This window comes from Telopea speciosissima, chromosome 3 (assembly GCF_018873765.1).
Source record: "Telopea speciosissima isolate NSW1024214 ecotype Mountain lineage chromosome 3, Tspe_v1, whole genome shotgun sequence".
Lineage (NCBI taxonomy): Eukaryota > Viridiplantae > Streptophyta > Magnoliopsida > Proteales > Proteaceae > Telopea > Telopea speciosissima.
In genome coordinates, this window is record NC_057918.1 from 15,156,855 (window position 1) to 15,178,864 (window position 22,010).

The 22,010-nt window shown below is 37.8% G+C and overlaps 2 protein-coding genes across 2 annotated transcripts; one reads left to right on the top strand and one right to left on the bottom strand.

Annotated features, from left to right (window-relative positions):
* Positions 1-1,579: 1,579 nt before the first annotated feature.
* LOC122654262 (probable UDP-arabinopyranose mutase 1) lies at positions 1,580-4,525 on the top strand. The gene is made up of 4 exons (XM_043848265.1): positions 1,580-1,944; positions 2,983-3,233; positions 3,356-3,524; positions 3,974-4,525. Exons 1-4 carry the CDS (start codon positions 1,630-1,632, stop codon positions 4,304-4,306), a joined length of 1,068 nt encoding a protein of 355 aa, XP_043704200.1. The 5' UTR covers positions 1,580-1,629; the 3' UTR covers positions 4,307-4,525.
* Positions 4,526-6,764: 2,239 nt separating this feature from the next.
* Positions 6,765-19,233, bottom strand: LOC122654261 (probable tRNA (guanine(26)-N(2))-dimethyltransferase 2). Its single transcript, XM_043848264.1, has 12 exons — positions 18,992-19,233; positions 17,212-17,514; positions 16,875-16,962; positions 16,542-16,663; positions 14,955-15,094; positions 14,803-14,875; positions 13,000-13,088; positions 12,763-12,868; positions 11,783-11,995; positions 10,927-11,121; positions 8,377-8,454; positions 6,765-7,376 (listed from the first exon to the last, which is right to left on the bottom strand). Exons 1-12 carry the CDS (start codon positions 19,154-19,156, stop codon positions 7,137-7,139), a joined length of 1,812 nt encoding a protein of 603 aa, XP_043704199.1. The 5' UTR covers positions 19,157-19,233; the 3' UTR covers positions 6,765-7,136.
* Positions 19,234-22,010: the final 2,777 nt, after the last annotated feature.

Below are 22,010 nucleotides of genomic sequence, written 5' to 3' on the forward strand. Positions count from 1 at the left end.
GGCCCATTCATGCGTGGGGAGGCCAATGAGATTGTGTGTGGAAGTATCATGAGGGACAGGATTTCCGCCTTTCATAGAGAGCAGGGTTTCTCAAGTCAAGAAACAATCATTAATTACTAATGAGAATCTTACATCTTTTTTTTTTGGTAATTCACAAACATCTCACAATTGTTCATTCAAGATTCTCATGTGATCTATTTCAATATATACGTGTAATGTTTCAGAATTAATATTCGTAACAACACACAATGTGATGACCATTTATACAGAATACCCAATTTTGTCCTTCAATTGTTAACAAAATCCTTCCATTAATATAATGCAATCAAATATATAAATAAACTCTTTATTAATTAAATTGATCGACACACTTCCTATATATTGCAATTCGATTTCTATTTGATTTAACAGGTTATAACTTATTCAATTTCTATTTGGTTTATCAATTTTGGACCGAGGATTTTCTATTCACAATCAAACCAAGCTGAAAATTTACATTCAAAACTAAAACTGAACCAATTTATTCTATTTGGTTTTCTATAATCAATTTCAATTTCGGTTCCAATTATTTGTTTTCGGATCATTTTGACATCCTTAAATGTAATAAGAGGGATAATATTCCTCATTTCTCTGTTAACCGTATGGACAAGAGAAAGAGCTATGGATCGGAATCGATTGTTACCGATCTAGATCATGGTTTGAAGAATTGATATTAAATCGATCAATTCGTATCAATATTAGTGGAGATCGATACCGATTCCTAGTCTATCCCTAGTCTATCCCAATGGAACAGTTACCATAAGGGGTTGTTAGTACATGAACGTTTTCCAAAATTTATATCACCCAATTTATAAATAGAACCTTCTTAAACTGGTGGAGAAAATCTGATAATGTACCATAAATCCTTAATTATAACTGTGACACCGTATTTTGCGGGAACTCTCTCTCTCTCTCTCTCTCTTCATTCCATATTATTCCCTTCTATTCGACGCCACATTCCCTTCATACAAGGAGGGAAAACCTCCTCCTCGATTCCCTATACACGTTTACAGCTTTTCCATTTTCACACGCTTTCCCCTCTTTCCTTCATTTTCCTGGAATTAGTAAAGATCTTCTATCTAAAGTAACTCTACTCCCTTTTCTTCTCATGGTTGACTATCTATGATTTCTTACCAAGCAATCAATCTCTACCGTTGAATTAGTGGGTCAGCTTCCAATCAGGCTAAGACCGACGGAAACCAAATTTGAAAAGAAAAGGTGGAGATTTTCAAGTGCAGCTCAGGTGAGAACCATCCTTGTACTGCTTGAGCCGCACAGATGGAATCCAATTTAGGTGGGTCCCCAATCCCCATATGAGATTTTCCTGCTTTTCTCCGTTCTTCGTATCTTCCACAGAAAAAGTCCAAAAACACCGGCGGGTTTGAATGGGTCCTCACGAACTCTAACACCACTCAACGAAATGCTTCACTCGTGCCATCTATGCCGATCTCACACGTGCCACGTCCGTGTTGAGAGGTTTATATAGTGACGCTTACCTTCTATGGTCTTCACCCGTTGAAACTTTCTCTGTTTGAGTTTCTCCCTTCTCTTCCTGTTCAGATCGGATCTCATTCGATCTTTTTTGCTCAGATGGCGCATGCAGCGACCCCTTTGTTGAAGGATGAACTTGATATTGTCATACCCACCATTAGGAATCTCGATTTTCTAGAGATGTGGAGGCCATTCTTCCAACCATACCATTTGATTATTGTTCAGGATGGTGATCCTACCAAGACCATCAATGTCCCTGAAGGGTTTGATTACGAGCTTTACAATCGTAATGATATTAACAGGATTTTGGGTCCTAAGGCTTCTTGTATCTCCTTCAAGGACTCTGCTTGCCGTTGCTTCGGCTACATGGTGTCCAAGAAGAAGTACATTTTCACCATCGACGATGATTGCTTTGTAAGCCTTTTCCGTTCCTTAAATTTTATTTTTTTTTATGCGAAATTTGGAATTTTGTTTTCTGGGCTTCGTGATGCATGTTTTGGGAGGGTTTTGGGTTTTAGTAGCTTTCGTTACTGCTTTGTCAGTGAGGTTTTGGTTGGGTTTTATGTTGGGGTGTGGGGTTATGGCATTGTTGATTTGGATCTGGGTTTTTTTTTTTTAATGAAGAAAAATGTAACATTTTGGGTTGTTTTTTTTTGAGAATAATGTACTTATTGCAATGTTTAAATCCTGAATTTTGTTTTCTATATCTGAGTTTAAAACTTAATTGAATGTTTAGGTTTCTGGTTTTTTTTTAGGTCAGTTGGTTTTCTTGATGTATCCTTTGGGAGTGATCTGCTTTGAACTTATCGGGTGGCATTGGATCTGTCGTACATCTTTTTTTTCTTTGAAAATAAGTGATGTGAAAGTCTTGTGTGTTTGATTTCTCTGTCCCCAACATGATTTGAAAAAACTTGGGTCGGTCATTGTTCTGGTGATCAGTGTTATTTGATTTTAGAAAACTGATGTGAAGTGTGGGTCAGATCTTGAGCATAAGGTGATTATAACTTAATGATGGTTATTAGTAAGTTTAAGATGGAGATCATTCCACAGAATAGTGTCTAACTAACCACACCCATCTCCCCTCTCCCCCACCCCCCACCCCCCAACAAAAAAAAAAAAAAAAAATTTCTCCCATTTTGTGGACATTCTTTATCCTAGTAATCTTATCATGAACTAGATCTGTTTTGGGTAACAGCCATGAGCAAGCAGTTGACTGGATTTGAGCAACATTCAATGAGTTTTAGTTGAAATCAGGGAATTGGTGGCAGATCAGTCTTATTTGCTCTTTGGATACTCATCATTAGGCCTGCGTTTAATTATCATTTTTTTGTGTGTGTTTTGTCATACTCGGGTTGCCAATACTGTGTTTCATTTCACCCCGATTTTGTTCTCCTTTTTATGCTTAATCTCATTATCTGATTTTGTGTCTGATGATCCTTTTGTTATACACAGGTTGCTAAAGATCCATCTGGGAAAGAGATCAATGCACTTGAACAGCACATTAAGAACATTCTTACCCCATCCACTCCCTTCTTCTTCAACACACTGTATGATCCATTCAGAGATGGTGCAGACTTTGTCCGAGGATACCCATTCAGTCTCCGTCAGGGTGTTCCCACAGCCGTATCTCATGGCCTCTGGCTCAACATCCCTGACTATGATGCTCCTACCCAACTTGTCAAGCCTCTTGAAAAGAACACTAGGTAAAGTATATTGATAATCCCTTCTAGTTCTAGAAGAACCCCTTAATAAACATGTTAGAAATCCACTTGTTTTCTGAAGTTTTTTCCCTTTCTTAGTTAAAAAATCTTCTTCTCTTTGTCAGGTTTGTAGATGCAGTGCTAACCATACCAAAGGGTACCCTGTTCCCCATGTGTGGTATGAATCTGACATTCGACCGTGAGTTGATTGGCCCTGCAATGTACTTTGGACTCATGGGTGATGGTCAGCCCATTGGACGTTACGACGATATGTGGGCAGGCTGGTGCATCAAGGTATTTCATTCACCCATTTTCAATTTAATTTTATATTTAGATACTTAGGTTTTTTGTTTTGTTTAGGTACTTGTTTCAAACTTCTTATTGCCTAGGAGCAGGGAGCTAGTTTTCTTACAACCAAGTTCACAATTGTGTTTATTTTAACCATTAATTGGTGCTGCTGGGCTCTGTTAATTTTTTTTTTTGGGGGGGGGGGGTGGGGGTGGGAGGGCGAGCAAAACTAGGGTCTGTTCTGTTCCCTTTGTCCTTTGCATTGTTTTTTTGAATCAAATCTGCAAGAGTCTTTGTTCAAAATAGTTTTGTGCCCAAATGTTGGTTACTTACTGTATGTAGGCCATGAATTCAGTCGCCATAAATTCTGTTTCTCTTTAGAAAAGGGGATAAAAACAATGTGGTGATCCAAAAGTGTAGAATTGTTAAAGTGAGATCTATTTATGATTTTGTAGGTGATTTGTGACCATTTGGGATGGGGTGTCAAGACTGGTCTGCCTTACATCTGGCACAGCAAAGCAAGCAACCCATTTGTGAACCTGAAGAAAGAGTACAAGGGCATCTTCTGGCAAGAAGACATTATCCCATTCTTCCAGGCTGCAACCCTTCCAAAGGAGTGCACAACTGTTCAACAGTGTTACATTGAACTCTCTAAGCAAGTGAAAGAGAAGCTTGGTAAGATTGATCCTTACTTTGAGAAGCTAGGTGATGCCATGGTCACATGGATTGAAGCATGGGATGAACTAAACCCACCCAAGAAAGCTGAACTACCCAATGGCACAGCTTAATAGGACTTTGATTAACAGTTACCACCGGCACTTCTTTGTTAGCTTTGGCTTAGTAGTCGTGTAGCTGGTTGTATTTTGATCTTTTATCTCTCTGAGCTTTTGGATGAAGTTTGGAGTGATATTTTTTTTCAGGTTGATGTTGCATGTATTTTTTTAATCATATTTTCTACCTATAAGGTTATTTAGAACAATAAACTGAAATTTGATTCCGTATTGAAATTAGTTTGTTCGTTTGTTTTATTCAAAATTGATTGGGAATGTTGGTGGACCAGAGGGAATGATTTGGCTGTTGTGGCCTGTGGGGTAGTAGTTAGGTTTCTTTCCTCTTTTCTTCTACTACTTTTGAGGATCATTAGTAGTTCAATACACTTTTGAATTTTGAACCTGACTTTTGAGTTTGAATTTTGAACTGGAAGATCGAATGGCGGCAAATTTGAATGGACTTTTATCTGTTGAATGAGTGAAAGCAAAATCAAAGTGGGAAATTCCCTAATATTATCCACTCAGCATCTTCATTCAGGATCTCAATTTGGTTTTGGAAATCTTTGATGGAGGATGTTTGGTGGGTTGATCTGACTGTCATTTGGTTGGCAGTTTGTCACCATTTGAGATATAATTGAGTTTGTTCTAAAATTGTAGCAGTTCTGTTGGTGGTTTTTGAATGTAGGAAGAGTCCATTTTGGTTGCTACCAGATCGGTGGGTAGGGATGGCAACTGGAAGTCTGGAACTGTTAAAAGTCTGACCAGCGGAATATGTTCATGGGTAGGGGTGTAAATGAATAGCCGAAATCAGTTTCTGTGTCCGTATCCGTTTAGCACTATCCGAGTCGAATCCGATCCGTGTACATTCCTATTCATGGGGTGATGAAGTTCGGCTATGGTATGTGAAAATCTCCTGAGATAAGAGTTCATGCAGCTTGTAGGGGGGGAGGGTTAAGGCCTCCCTCCCCCCTTATCTGATTTTCATGAAATTAGAATATTCCTAAATGCACTAAAAATATCAGGAATTGCAGAACACAATTGTTATGCCCTCTCTTCTAGATGAAGCCAACTTGGAACAAGGACTTGTGAATAAAGATTATTCCCAATATCGAAACGCAAATCATCTTCTTCTGCACTCTACCGTCTCCCTCTTACAAAATCCAAACCAAAATCCACTTCAATTCCTCCCCAAACACTGAAAGGCAATGTGACTCCGTAGTTATTCCCGGCCACTAAAGCTCATCTCTACAACACCCCTCCCCATCCATCATCCCCAGTCGAAGCCTCAGCACTACTGCCGTAGTTGCTACTGCATCTGTTGCCTCTTGATGACGTTCCTCAACATCACTCTCGTCCTGTGAATAACACAACTGGTGTTTTCACACGAAACCAAGAACACAATCATTTTTAAAGGCGATGAAGGGGAGTGTCAACGAAGATCTGGACTTACTGTCGGCATCATCATTGAGGATCAAAAGATGGGTGGAATACCATTGGTAGTAGAGATGGGCACAAAAGTGACGGTGAATATGGAAGGTCTGAAGACCAAGGTAATGATTAGAGTTACATGCACTGAGAGCAAACGTTCCGAAAGGGAAGACGCTAACGACTTCTGTCTTCCTCAGCTGATATGATATGTGCGTTTAAACTTCGGATCAAGATCTGGAAATGGACTTTCTAAATAATATGATTCCACTCTTTTCTTATCCTATCTATTTTTCCATTTTCATCTTTACTGTTTTTGAATTGAAGTGGGGATTTTAGTTTTTGGTTCTTTACATTTTGAGAAGTTGAAAAGACTTAGACAGAAAAAGAGAGCTTTTTACGTCGTTGGAAACGAATTTATTGTATAATTCTTTTACAATTTCATGACTTCTAACATCTATTTGCATGATGTTTGATAACTTACCCAACTACTTGTAAATCAACTAGCATTAATATAATTCTTTTTCATTTGATATTCCATATCATGGCTTCTACACCTTTAAATTTGGAAAGATGCCATGGTTATAAGTATAGGTATCAGTGACCGTATCGGTCACCACTGATACTGATATCGATATGTATGAGCCATTACAACACTGATACTTAGAACCATAGAAACAGAGGGGTTACTGAGTCTGGGAAACGAGACAATGAACTAGAGCATTGTCCCCTCGATGTTTTACTCAAAAAAAACTAGAGTTCAGAAGGAAAACTCAACCAAGTTCTACACTAAGGGAAAGGATATCAGACCATCATGGGAATCTGAATTTTAAAGCTCTTCCTATTGTAAAAGAAAAAAAAAGTCGATTGATGAGATTTTTGGTACTAAAAAGTGAGAGTTTCAGGCTGCCTCGCACAATGCGAGGTGGGTAGTGGCCTAGTGGGTGGGGCACCAAGGCACTAACCCACTGCATATCTTCTTATCCTCCGAGAGACATCCCCTATCAACCCTGCAAATTTTAGCTTATTAACCTCAATAATATCACCAAGTACAATCTACCAATAAATTATTATTGGTACTCAATAATGTTACATATGGCTTCACTAATGAAAAGAAAAAAAGATCAACCCCTACAATTCTTAAAAATCTAAACAAAAATTTGAGCTCAAAACTTGCCTCTTAATCAAAGGAATACAAGTGAACAAACAAAATTCCATAAATAAGAAAATAACACGCTACATAACAACTTAACCGGAAAGGGAACACTCAAATCTCCTCCCCCAAGCCATTTCTTGCCTGGGAATGCCCACTTGGAACTCTCTCACAGGTGAGGAGGAAGTGTTGCTACTGGTGCAAACAGCCTCTTGCCTAGACAGACTGTATAGAGAGATGCATAAAATGTTAAAAGGAAGGTTAACCTGATCATGAAAGGGAGTTGTTGGAATTATCCGTCTTCTGGCGCTTAGAATTATGTTCATCTCCTTCTTCATGGTTATTGGAGTTAGGAACTGCCTCAGGACCCAATAGAGATGCATGCTTGCTTGTGATCTGACGACCAGCCCTAAGCTTTGGTCCCCAATGCCTTTCAGGATTTGGAAGAAAACGTGCTACCTTCTTAGCTTGTGCTTTGCTAAGGGAAGCAACTGCTCGAGCAAAATTAGCCTGCACGACAAAAGAAACAGAGGAAAACATAGATTTTTCACACCTAATAGCAATTTGTAGTGTGCTTCTGCACAACTATTGAGTTCAAATTATATTCAACAATTTTTTTTAAATGAGTATGATATTCAACTATTTGAAAGACTACTGTAAATGGTTAAAAAAAAATAAATAAAACAAATAAAAGTGAATAATGTCAGACTATGTAAAGTAAATGGTTAAAATCAGCATTTTTTTCTGATTAAATATTCCATTGATTTGAGGTATCATAACTGTTAGTTCCAAGAATTTAACTTCACTTTCTTGGTACTATGACATTAATAAGTTTTCCTCTTGATACATATCTAGATATCGTCTGGACAGCCAATTCATTGATAATCTATGTTGATTTTTTGGTGGAAGTGACTATGATGGGATCCAGACTAGAATTGAATCTAGAAGATTACAGAGGCTGAGACCACACTCGGAAACTAAAATCCAATCAAAATGCCCACTGGAGGGGGAGTGAAGCTTTAGTTTCTCTTTTTCATTTCTACTTTGGGCATTTGGCTGGTTTTATTAGCTATGCTGGTCAGGATTTTGTGGTACCACAAAGAATTTCAGCCCAACATGAAGATGCAGGTTCAAGTTTGAGACTTTGAGGGGCATCCACTTCATGCAAAAAAGTTGAAGGTTAGGACAGAAAATTCCAAACCAACCCCCCCCCCCCCTAAACAAAGACCCTACAAACCCATACCAGTTTACAGCCTCTTTTTTTTAATACGAGTTTCATCCCACTATAAAGGGAAGAGAGAAGAAGGCTCTAATTGACTGCAATGTTTCAATTACCGATGTTATTCCAGTCTTACGCATCAGAATTTATATTTTTGCACCTTGGCTGGCATTTCACCTACTAAAATATAAGACAGGAAAACAGTAACGAAGCAGGGACTTTTCTTTCCCTTCATATGAGAGAGAGAGAGAGAGAGAGAACTTTAAAAAAATTGCAAGGTTTTAGACATACTTGCAATGTAGGTTCCTTGGCAAGGATCACACTTCCAGATTGATCAGGTGATTGAGCTTTCACTGGATGACTCTTGACCTACACAAATGCAATTATAAAATTGTTACGAGAAAACATCTATCAATTAGAAGAGAGAAATTATTATGAGAAAATATAAAGGAAGCACAAATTATTTGTAATGCTGGCCTCCAATACCAGGGAATAGAATAAGGTGTTTGAGATAGATTAGTGCTAACTAGAAAATAATACCCAGACAACAAAATGTAAACCGATAATTAAATCTTAAAGTATTTCACCGAGTATCACCCTCTTAAACTTCTTATACCACCTGTTAGAGAAACAACTGCTGATGCAGTAGTGCTATCTTGGTTGGATCCGCATGACTTGATATGGAAACCCAGATCGAGGCGAAACCAACCCAGATCAGACTTTTGGTCTAACAAGGATTGGTAGAGGTTTATTTGTTTTTTCTAGAGTTGATCTTGTAATTTTCACTTTATTTTATTTTGTTTGGGATAGATATGTAGAAGGATTTAGTTTAATAGTTTCCTAGTTAGAGCAGAGTCCTATTTCAGATTTAGAGTCTTTATTTTTCTTTATATATGTTTGTAATACAAAAGAGAAGATATAGAAGCGAATATTGAATGAGATTGAGTTGAGTTTGCTCACGGTGCAAAGCGTTTGCGTGTTTTGCTGGTCGAGTTGGTCAACGGCTGCTACCCCTCCTCCTCTGCTCTCTTCCAATCTCAAGTGCAATCGTCCCTTCTCCCTTCTTTATCCTTCTTCCTCGTTCCTTGTTGCTATTGTGTTCTTTTTTTCTGTAAACTTTTTGTTCCTAGTTTCCTATCCCTTCCGTGCTACTAGTCAAAACATCAGGATTTGAAGAGATTTCTCTGATCTCCCTCATTCCTTCTCCCTTCTCAATATTTTTGGCGTGGGTGCATATACCTGAGGCGATTATAGATGATGTAGATTCATCACCAAACTGGGCTTGTTTTCCAAAGAATAAGTCTAAGCTTGGATTGTGTGACAACCCAAAACCAAGATAAAGGGTAAGAGTACAACCCTCGTGGACGATGATCTTATGACCGGTTTCCTAACTTAGCATGTGTCTAATAGTTGGCTGAATTTTTTTGTTAATATTTCATTCGCATACAAGCATGCCTCCTTTTCTAACTATGGGGAAGATTGTCGGGCAATGTATCATCAAAAAATTTAGGGTGAATATGTGACTTCATCCTTATCTGGTGGCGAATCTACATAAATATTATATGTTCATCAAACAAACATAAGAGCTAACATAAAAGAAAAAAAACAGCATCCAAGTCAAATTGTATTACATCCAGCCTGCTAGTGGTGCTCCAAAGTGAACAATCAATCTCCCAAACTGATATAGAATTGATTTTCAAAAATAGAAGCAGTCCAAAAAAAATCGCAGAAGAGGGGAGGCAGCAGCTATCGAAAAAATATTTAGATCATCTATGGTGAGGTCGGATGGAGGGCAGTATCTAGATCATAATATGATCACCTCATTAGTGTTGCCCTTGAAGGATAGAGAGAACCAAGGAGAGAAGAAGAGTGATCGAGAAAGAAAGAAAGGAAGGAGAAAGTCATGGAAAAAAAAGGGTTTTGTATAACCTACATCAGAGAATTGGCTCTGATACTATGTTAACAAAACAATTAGGATTGTAATGCTTGAATGATCTAATCGATCAGACAAGCTCTCTATTTATAATAAAGAGAAAAATACAAAGGGGACAGAATTACCCCTACACTAGCCGACTCTATAAGAGGAGCAAGCACTACATAATGAAATAATAAATAACCAACCCAAAAAGACCAGAATACCCCCACGGTATTGTGGTGTATATAATTCAACAAATATATTATATACATTATTTTAAAGTTAAACGGATCGAATAATATCCGATTGGAAATTGGTATATCCGATTAACTTCTGGACGGATACGGATAGTTCTCGGATAGTGATTTCTCAAATACAGATACCTTTAAACGGATACGAATATAAATTGAACATGGATTTTCAACTATCCGTTGACATCCCTACTAAAGACTTAAAATTCTGTTATTTATAGAAAAGCCCCTCAGGTCTTTGGTGTTCTTATAATTCACACCCACTTCACTTTAATCGCCAGAAAACCTCCTTTTCAATTCTTCTTTTACAGATTGTCCTTCCCTTTGAAAATAATGACCATCCTGCCACTGGTTATGTTTACTCTTTCCTAAGGGAGTCTGAACTTCCTTTTATTTACAGTTTTGCCACTAAACTCTTAATGTGGGCTATTTATCATTCTTGTGGGTCTACAGCGATCCCAAAGCAAGGTTCAGTAACCCAGGAGTGCATAATCTGCACTTGTCTCCTTGGTAGCTTTCAAATTTTCAACACATAAATGTAGAATACCAGTTGGTGGTGTAAAATATGCTAAAATAATCTACTTATTATCCTAGTCGAATGATTGAATTTCATTCAGGATTATTTTTTAAATAATTTAGACAAAAAGTAAAACAAAAAAGGGAGTTGATGACTACCCAGCAGCGCATGATATCCCAAATAACATCCATGGAAGCATCTGATTTGAGCCCTAAAGGATTGACGTGAGTTCCAGAAATACGATATCCTGCATTAATCACTGCTGAACGGAACATCACTGCCGAAGGTGAAGTGCATTTTAATGTTGCACAGAGGTTGTGCAAACTCACAAAAAGAGGAACATCTGGCAATTCCTGCAAATAATGTGTTAACATGTGGGTAAGATACAGCCACAGAAGCAGAATGAAAATAAATGACTACATAAACTATTATTTCCACAAGAGAGGAATATCCATTAGCAAACAGCTGGAGAATTAAGACAATAACATCCTTCTGAATTGTCCAAAATGTTAGATTGATTTGGAGACTAAAGAAGGGGGTTACGGGTTTAAAGCAGCATGTGTACAAGTAGATGCAATTTTTAGCCATGGCTGGTCAAAGAAGTGGCATTATCTGAGTTGATGAGATGGGCCAACAACTGTGAATTGGGGAAGAGAAAATGGACTCCATATCTCACCAGGATATAATATCACCTCTCCCATCAACTAAACATAAACAAAAGTGCACATATACATGCTTAAGAGACGGAAATGTATTTTTCTCATTTATTAAACATGAGTTGCCGAGACAAATCAAATGGCAGATTTCTTGGCCATTAATGTTCTTTAGACCAACATCAACTAGACATAAACACCGGTGCACATGTATATGCTTAAGAGATGGAAATGTATTTAAATCTCATTTATTGAACTTGTGTTGCAGAGACACATCAAATGGCAGATTTCTTGGCTTTTAATGTTCTTGTGAGGTAAAACACAATACTAGACCAAATAAAAATGGCAAAATGGCAGGTACCTCTGATATTGTCGTGAGTACGGCAGAGATCCGATCATAAGCAGGATACCGATCCTTCATAGATTTAACATTTGCCAAAATAGAAGCAACCCATTCTTGATCATGGATTGGAGCAGACCATATGGGACCACCCATGTTAAACTTCTTTCCACAATCACTGCACTCTTGAGGAACTACAGGACCAAATCCCGGTAAATATCTGACGCTGTTATTCTTTAGACGGAGGGGAAGAAAACAGCAGTAAGTTGAAAACACAGTAACAACAATACAACAAAAAATAATATAAGAAAATTATTTAGAATAAACAACTGTCTAAAATGTCTTAGAACTTCTACTTTCATGAAAACTTGATGTTTCTAATATAGTGAAACAGATTGTATTTATTAAGACACTAACTTGGTATCTCCTTTTACTTCCTTGTCTATGCAAATTATTTTTACTCCATGCATACAACAAAAATATCCTGAATCTAGCAAGCAACCATCCTATTAGTCCAGCCTCAAACCATCCAGCACTGTATAACCACTACATTATCACACACTCAGCAACAACACCCCCCCCCCCCCACCACCACCACCAAAAAAAAGGGTTATCTGTGACCTGCAGCATTTGGATACTGTCACGTAAGCAAACTGAGGCGAGATAGTTTAAATCACCCCATCCAAACACCATGCACAGGATACAGTAATGAAAGCAAGGATATAAAGATCATTTGGCGAGGCATACATTTTTCATTAAGATGCCCCACACACAATTATCTGATATGTTTATGTCATAAGAAGGTAACAACAATGACAAATACAAATTAAGGAACAATGAACAAACATCCAAAAAAACCACAAGGGGCAGCAAATCAATCCAAGATATTCTGTGGCATTCACTCAAATAGCTATTTTGAATCTATGCTCATTTGAGATTTTTCTAATGCATTCAATAGACCATGATCACTGTACTCCAATAATATGTATATGGAAGCATACCTTCTCCACTGTCCTTCCAAGGCACTGCAGATGGAAAGAATCACAGCCAATGCACTGATAAACATACGAGAGCTTAAGAGGCGTGTTCTTCATTGCACTTGCAGAACTGCAATATCATGCATTTTTAATTAAAACAGATGGTTCACTAACCTAAGGTACAATTGGAACAAGAAAACAACATTTATCTCATCATATTATAGCAAATATTAATGCTCACTCAAAAGAAATGTCACCCACGAGAATATACGCACAAAGACCCGCACATAAAAATCCATCTGTACCGAGAGGACAGGAACAATGTATCGCTTGTAACGATTTGCATGGCTCTGGTTCAAACAAAGCAGGGAAAAATTTAATACCACATCCGCTATTGGATATAATGACAAGTCCCCAAGATACTCAACCAGAGAGAGAACTAAAGATGATTTAGAAAATATTAAGGCATATAGACCAATCAAAAATTAATTTTTATCATTAAAACTAAGCAAATACATTGCAGATGGCTTAGAAAATGACAATTCATATAGATACTCCAATCACAGAATAATGTTTAAAGGAAAGTAAAATACAATACTGACATATTGTTAGTCTGATATACTATCCATTATCTTTCATTAATCACTAAAGGGAAAAGGGGAATAAAAAATAAAATTTAAAATATATGATCCACATCTTTTTATATTAAAACAAATTTCAGCTGCAAAATCATTACTGCTTCTCTATTTCCCTCTCTTCTATTGAACTCATAGTTGTCAAGGCATCGCCTAGGCATCCAGACGGATTTTTTGGGGTCTAGGCGACTGTGGCCTTAGTAGTATCAAACCAGGTTTGGCCCTTATTTATGCCAAATATCATTTAAGTAAATGAACATTTACTTGTTCATTTACTTAAGATATTATTCATAAATAAGTAAATACCCTCTATTTGAATCCAATAAAAATAGTTAAAAAATAAACTCCAAAAGGATAAAAAGTCAACCCCCCCCCCCCCAGTACAAGAACAAAAATTAGATTTTTGGAGGTAGGTGAAATTTTCAACTTTCTAATGTTGGGGTTTATCTCAAATCTAAAAATTCCATAAATCTTATTATGGTAAAACATTGCTAAAAACCAAAAGAGTGGTAAAAATGTTCATTTGTTTTGATATCTAAAAAATATTTTCATCCATAGAGATTTTGACAGCATTCACGCACACGGCACACCAAATAAAGTTTGACCGGAACATAACTCCTTCAATATAAATCAGATTTAAGCAAATTTGGATTTGTTGGAAAGCTAGTTCTGTGCTTTGCCTAATACAAAATGTCTCATGTAAAAATAAAATCATGTGACCGATCAAACTTCTTCGAGAACAAGAACATTTCTCTAAATCAAGAGCAGTTTAATTACTTATAGATAAGATCATATTTTCCAAGAACAGTATAAACCAAATGTGAGACTAGGTATCCAAGGACAATGACCAATTCCAAGAACAGAATAAACCAAATGTATGTTTTGATTGTTTCAAACTTCCAATAGCTTGCTTCTTCAGTTATGTTGTCTTCTAGTTTTATATTGATTTTTGATGACTTTATGTGGCTTAATCATAGTTGCCAAGGCTTAGCCTAGGCGTCCAGGCACCTTGGTCGACTTGGGCACCTAATTGGTGTCGCCTTGATTTTGGACACTCTCCAACAACCTGGGTCGCCTAGCCGCCATGACAACTATGGTCTTAATAGTGACTTTTGATGACTTAATGTTGATTTTTTATGACTTCATGTGGCTTACTTCTGATTTTGATAACTTGACATGGCTTAATGTTGATTTTTTATGATATAAGGTATATATTGTAGTATACTAAATAATGTTAGAAAAGAGGGGGGAAATAAAAAATAACACTTGGTCGCCAAGGCAACATCGACGCCGGCGCCTTGTCGCCTAAGCACTTAGGCACCCCTCCACCGCCTTGGGTTTTGCCCCTTGACAACTATGATTGAACTATCAACTATGTTAACAGTAATAAATATTTAAGAAATAATAGTTTTCATAAAGAAAGAAGTACCTCAATGCATGCAAGGAGGATCCTCAATGCCATTTCATGGCAGTATTTTCCTCTAAGTGGATAAGAGCCATATCTAATTGCACAACCAAGAAATGAAAATTAGAGCTACTAATCAGTACGTATTGATCAATTAGAAGGTGAGAGGCTCTTACTTGGAGTAGCAGACCTCCCCATTGCCCCCACAGAGCACTGCCATATCAGTTGCTGTGCACATCAACATGCCTCCATCAACAACAGATTGAACCGCAGAGTCCAAGAACACAGAAGGTGAACCATAAGGATCAAGATCAACCTGAAATACCAATGAGTACAGTTGTTCACATGGAAGTATATTTAATGTGCTAACTACTAGTACTTGAGATGCTAGATGTCAACATTACAAGTTAAAAGTAAAGAAACAATTGATGGCAAAGAAAATGTCCTTTAAATATTTCTGGAAAGATATGATGCAATAATATCTCATCATCTAATAGTTTTCTTCAGAAGTTCATATTCCCAGTGTCATTGGAAAAGATACTGAATATTGGTCACTTGATCAACCGAGGGTGGAAAGTTCGGGAAGAATGCTGATGCAAATTCATATGGAAGACTGTAGGATGGAAGGAAAAGCAAAACTGGTATGGGAGTAACTTCATTGCTGATACCACAGCTATATGGAAAGAAAGGAGTGCACAAATATTCGAACTCAAGACACGCTCTGCTCAAGTAATGAGCCAAAAAGTGAAGTGGGAAATATAAGCCGATTAACCACGAACTTGGGAATTTAGGGATGCTGGTGTTCTCTCAATATGGAGGAATTCATAGTTGTCAAGGCACCAAGGCGACCCCAACTCAGCAAAGAGATGCCTAGGCGCCTATGCACCTATGGGACAAGGGGCCCACTAGGTGTCACCTAGGCGACAAGGCGCTCAAGTGTTTATTCCTCCTATCCCATTATCTAGTATAGACACATCATAAGTAAATTAACAGCCAATTAAAGAAACCAACAGTAAAACCAGCAGTTACACATAAATGAACATCCATTGTAAGACTGACCGATTGTTCACAACAAACTAGCAGTAAAATAATAAATTGAACAAAGAAATTATTTCAGTAATTCAGTTCAATGATATTTGATATGTCACATAGGATCAGCATGGATCTAGCAAAGAATTAGCAATAAATTATAACGGTATAACACGATACAACAGCATAGCAAGATTTAAGATTCAATGATTTCATGTATTGTAAGCATTATAATCTTGCACAGTGCCAAATAAAAAGGTTAGGAAAAGAATCTATATTGTATAACAAAAAAAAAAAGCATAAGGTGCCCACCTAGCCACCTTAGCGGACCAAAGCATCCAAGACGATGCCCAAGTGGCCAAGGCAGTCGCCTTACCTGCATCCAGCAAGGCGAGGCATTGCCTTGACACCCTGAAGGCACTTGGACACCTAGGCACCACATTAACAACTATGGAGGAATTGGATTCTTTTCCTAATGATGGGAGCGGGCGTTAGTGTTCTAGGAAGATAGTGATAGGAGGAGTTGGGTTTTAATGTGTTTACGCAGTATATAAGCAAAAGGAGAAAAGGCTCCTCAATTCCATCTTTTTCATCAACAGACATGTAAGAGTTCTCTTTCTTCCACACTACATATTGAAATTGGCACCAAGATTATTGTCTAAGAAGTACAAATTATCAAAATTAAATTTCCAATAAATGAAAATTTTACAGACAATGGCATTTACGTTACATACCACATCAAATTCTTTCGGGTGCGTAAGCATAAAAACACGAGCATCAGCAAGATGAGACTCCACCTTTGACATGGCCACTGAACCATTGAACTTTATGTTTCTCTTGCAAGCTTCAACAGATGCTGTGAAGGCACAAGAATTGAGGTTTACTCTTCTGATCCGTAACATCATTTTATTAACAAAGTCCTGGTACTAACTACTAAGATTCACTTAAATAAGAAAGAGAACCCAATCCCATTTGCTAAGCAGTTTGCCACCCAAGGTTCAGAAATATAAGTACACATGAATAATCTTGGTTTCCAAATAGTATGATATTGAGATGTTGGAGTCAACCTTTATCATTGTCTAGAGCCACAACTTTACCAATTCCTTCCACTTCACGTGCATATCGCAGAGCCCTTAACCCAGAAGCAGACAATGCCTAAAATTTGAAAGATAAAGAGCTCAAATAATTACTCATCAAGAGAGAGTGAGAGAGAAAGGGACCCAGATAAATAAACCAAATGTCAACCAAAAAACAAAAAGTTGCCAACACAATGGTCTGAATGAAATTTTGTTTATTCTAGAGATATCACCACGTACAATAAATAAAGATCTAAAGGGCATCCACCAATTTTAGGTAAGCAGTATAACAATTAAAAAAAGGGGAAAAAACAGAGCAAATAAAAACCTCAAGAACTCTGTGTGTCTTCATTTCCTCTGGCCCTTTACTCTCTGTGGTCAAAACAGGTTCTGGCAAGATGTCACATGATTCATTTTGAGATGGATCCATCTGAACTTCACATGCTCCATTTAATTTTCCAGAATCATGCATGGACTTTGCTTCCTCCTCTTCTTCTACACGTCCAGAAGAAACATCTTCTAATGCCTTATGTGCTGTTTTATTCCTTTTGGCCAACATTGATGCATGCTCTTCTTTGCTTTTCGAAATAAAGGTCCTCAGGACAGCAATGGATAGGTCCCTATTGTTAACCTGGGCGTGAGGATACAGTCATAAAATCAGCTCCCAAACTGACTAATACTAACTGATAACAGGCAAGGTATTGCCTCAGCTGATGAATAATTAAGTTGCAGACACGGATACCTTACTATGTGAAAGCAATAAAAGTTAAATTTATATGACCAAATTAAAAATGAAAACATTTTAGGGAAAGGAAATACTTAAAGCTCTACAAACATGAAGGGTTTATTACAGAAAACACCTATAGTTGGTCCTTGATTTATTTCCTTCCCTTTCCCCCTTCCATGCTATCGTCTGAAGAAAGACAGATCTACCTTCCTTATCATTATTCCTAATAAATGAGTAGGTGAGGATTTCATATATGTTTCAGGTATCCGGAAGGTTTGGAAAAGTATGAGGACAGTTCAGAATACAAACATCATGCAGAGTATTGCCTCCAATAACCTTTATCATACAAGTGGTTCTTCAAGCTGGTTCCTCATCAAGAGGCCAGAATGAAGAAGCAGGGCGGTCGTAGATTGGGGCTTCCCAACACCATCAAGAAAAACAACTCTGCGCCTGCAATCGCTCGATACCAGGAGCAATTTGTTCAGAATTAGAGGGATTCTGATCGCCAATCTGGGATTGCCAGACGACGCCACAACCCTTCATGCCCTAAGTCCACTCAATCAGGAACCAACCGGTTTTATTTTTTGGTACTCGTGTTCTGAATGTTGGAATCAACATTTGACTTTCCATGAGTATCAAAATTTCCTACTTGTGAGGCTGAGAAACCATATGACCAGATTGAGAGGCTTACAATCAACTCCTGGAGGCTTACAGCTCATATACTATAGGCAACAGGATTTGAAAAATACTGGAACTGAAATTGACAAGAGGAGATCCTCTAGCAGAAAAAAGATCTTTAGTTCTGCTAAATCAATAGCACATAAATTGTTCCTTTTTGCACCCAACCTCCCTTATGACCTCATATGCTGTACATAGTTCAACAAGAATATTCAACATTAACATGAGCAGGTGCATTCAAAATAGGATTTTAATCTTAGTTCTACTGAATCATGCAAAAATTCAGACTTCAACCACAGAAATATTTTGTAAAAAGATAGAAAAAACTATATACTGAGTACCATTTCCCAGAACCAAACACTTCGGTAGGGATACCTGGACCAAATCCTGTGCCAATGAAAATATTAATCTCATGGTTTGGAGTAACACTCACACAGTAACACTATATGAGACTCTGGGAGAGTTTTATAGTTGTAAGCGTAATTCGTTCATAAATTGAAAACATTAGAAAAACTGCAGGGAGACGTGTATCAACAATTGTAAAAATAAAAACTATCAGTTCCAAAACTTTCTTATAAAGTTTCTGCTCGGGCATTACTTAAAGTAAATTCTAAACTAATCTTCCAAAAAACAAACAAACCAAAAAAAAAAAACATTGAAGGCTCGAATTGGAGCCAAAACAGAAGTGAAGATAATGCAATACCTGGGTTTTGTTATAGAAGACTTCGTTTTTTGCGTGCATAAGAATCTCTGCTTCTCCTTCTTTGATTACAGTATACTCATTGGGATCCGTCGATGTGGTTCCGTTGCTGCCGTTGCAGGAGCTCGACTTGTGTAAGTTCTCCTTCATCCCTTCTTCCTCACCCATGGCGGCGAAAATTTGATTTTTAAGTTGTTTTCGCTGGTGGCTTGTTTCGACAGTTGAGCAAGAACAGAGAAGCGATAGCGAATGAGAGAGATTTCCTTTCCTCTCTCCCTAATTACAACAGAGACACACTACTAGCACGTTCACTGATGCGGTTGTGTTTCAAACCACCACCGTATCAGCCTCTGCCTATCTTTATCAATAGATCGATTCCCAAGCATGGATTCTCCGTTAAACCCTAAAAACTCTGAACCCGAGTTAACTTATCATTTTTTTGTTTTTTTTAATGGGAAAGGGTTCTCTCAAGTCAATCATATATACAAAAGGCAACATAGACGATGATATTTTACAGCGAATTAAAATATGATGGATGAAGTGGAGAGGCACCGGAGTGTTGTATGATTGATGCATTCCTTTAATTGTATCGGAGATGAGGATGTTGAGATGGATGAATGATAAAATCACAAAATTAGGAAGGATAAAGTAAAGAATGATCATATTAGAACTGATTTTGAGTAACTCCGATACATGATAAGTTACACGAAAATCGTTTGAGATGGCATGACCATGTTCTGCTCCTATTCAAAGTGGTGAAAAGAGATAGATAAATCTAAATGACCCTAAAAGAAATGGTGGTGAAAGACGTGCATAGCTCAAGCTTTGAATCAAGTCTGATCTAAATAAATCTTACAAATCTCTACACACATTAATTAACCTAGAAAGTCCTTCCATAATAAAGAGATACGAACTCAAGGGATAGCCTTGCCTTATTTGGTATTCCTCTTGAGGGTTCTATAAATTCAAAGACATTAGATAACAAATCACATCGCACCATCGTTGGATAAATCCTAGAAATTTAAAAAATATCTAACATGTACCCCCACTCAATTCTATTATATGCTTTAAACATATGCATCAAACTTAAACGCAATCTAATCCCCTCTTCCCTTACAAGTACGCAAATAATAAAAAATTTACTGGACCATTATAATATTATCCATCGATTACACACAAAGAAATAATATGATTCAAAAAAGGCTTCTTGGCTAACAATTTAGCAATACTTTATAATTTACTGTACATAAGCTATAGGACGAAATCTTCAACACACTTAACCTTATCCTTTCCAGGGACTATAGGTATGATAGTATGATTTGTCCCAAAAGGAGGGGTGTTGGTCTCGAACAAATCTAACACAAAACTGATAACACCTATTTTTACAGTATCCCAACATATATGATAGAAGACAACAAGTATATCATCACAACTAGGAGTGTCAATTCCAGGCCCGGCCGCCAGGCCCGATCGAACCCGCCCGGTTAAGCCCAGCCCAGCCGCCAGATTACTATACGTGTCGGGCTTAAGCCCGACACCTTTAGTAATTGAGCGGTCCCGATGTGGGGTCCTAGCTCGTCGGGCACCCGACCGAACTGATCAATTCGAAGCCCAACCTAGACCGCCCGGTTACAACCCGACCCAACCCGACCCTTTATCTTATAAACTTCCCCTCCCCTTCCCTCCAAATTTTCTTTTTTGTTTCTCTATTCGGTGTTGTGCTCCTATTTTTTTATTCTCCTCTACTTACTTTGTTAGATGTGTTGTGCTGCTATTATTTTTCCTTCTACTTACTTATTTTGTTAAATGTGCTTCTATTCGGTGTAGTGCTACTATTTTAGTTGGGATAAGCTTATTTGACTTTAAGTTGAGTTGTACCGTGATTGTCCAATGGTGTGATGGTTTGAACTTAAATTTTGGTTGCATGTCAATTGGTAAGTCAACACCATTTAGAGTTAAACGGCTCATTAGCCCGTTTTGGACCCGATTTAGGCACGTTTAGTCCAAATAAGGCTACCTCGATTAAAGACCGAACACCTACTGACCGAGATGAAACTGTACCATGCTCGCCCAAAGCAAGCCTGAATGCCTAAACGGTCATACACGGTGCAGCCTTTAAAATTGGTGAGGCCCGGCTAGGCCCGACTGAGACCAACCGGTTGACACCCCTAATCACGACCTAGGGGTTTATAAGCCTCAATACTAAAGATAACATTCTTATTCTTCTCTTCCAAGGTAAAGGAAATCAAGGCTAAGTTTTCCTCCTTAGATAGGACATTATATGGAACAAACTCTCAACAAAAGAAGGCTCAACTTTTTTTATATTTTGGGATAGGTATGGAGGATGGGAGGATGTGAACCAGGATACTTGAACCCAAGATCTCCTGGTAGCAATGGGTTTTTACGCACCACAAGCTATCAAGTGCAATAGGCGAACTATACTTGCATGGCTTCAACCCCCCATTGTTTTGTTATTCTGGGAGAGGGCCAATACCATGGTTTTAGTGCATGATATCAGATCAGGTACTGGTCATTTTCAAAATCAATACAATATCAATATGGATCGACATAGATTGACCCATATTGGACAGTTTTGTCTCCAAATTTTTTCTAAAAAATTAGGTTTTTTGACTATTTTACCCCTGATCCATACCATTCTATCGATAATATCGGTACCTCAAACCATGACCAACACATTAGGTATATTCTAACTCTTCTAGCATCAATATTCTTTAATTCTTTTGACAACAAAGAAAAACAAAAAAAGCTGGAAATTTTATAATTAATAATAAAAGACCTACCAAAGTAGTGTTCAGTGTTCACTGGTTAACAGGCATTGGTTAGGTACAACTAGGACAAGTCATTTATTTAGCTCACAACTGTATTGACTTAGGACGGATATAAGGACCTCTAGCAGGTTAGACATAAGAGTGGAAAGAGAGGTAGGAGATGCGCCTGCTGAGAAACATACATGGGAACGGAAAGAGTTAGCAGAGCTTAGCAGTGGTCCAAATGACCTTGT

Bases quoted from the DNA above. Each gene is read 5' to 3' on its own strand.
- LOC122654262 (XM_043848265.1), top strand. From the start codon at position 1,630: ATGGCGCATGCAGCGACCCCTTTGTTGAAGGATGAACTTGATATTGTC. The intron at 1,945-2,982 runs GTAAGCCTTTTC...TGTTATACACAG, and splicing joins CCATCGACGATGATTGCTTT to GTTGCTAAAGATCCATCTGG. The intron at 3,234-3,355 runs GTAAAGTATATT...TCTCTTTGTCAG, and splicing joins CCTCTTGAAAAGAACACTAG to GTTTGTAGATGCAGTGCTAA.
- LOC122654261 (XM_043848264.1), bottom strand. From the start codon at position 19,156: ATGGGTGAGGAAGAAGGGATGAAGGAGAACTTACACAAGTCGAGCTCC. The intron at 17,515-18,991 runs GTATTGCATTAT...CCTCACGCCCAG, and splicing joins TCTTCTATAACAAAACCCAG to GTTAACAATAGGGACCTATC. The intron at 16,664-16,874 runs GTTGACTCCAAC...GTGCCTTCACAG, and splicing joins GGCTCTAGACAATGATAAAG to CATCTGTTGAAGCTTGCAAG.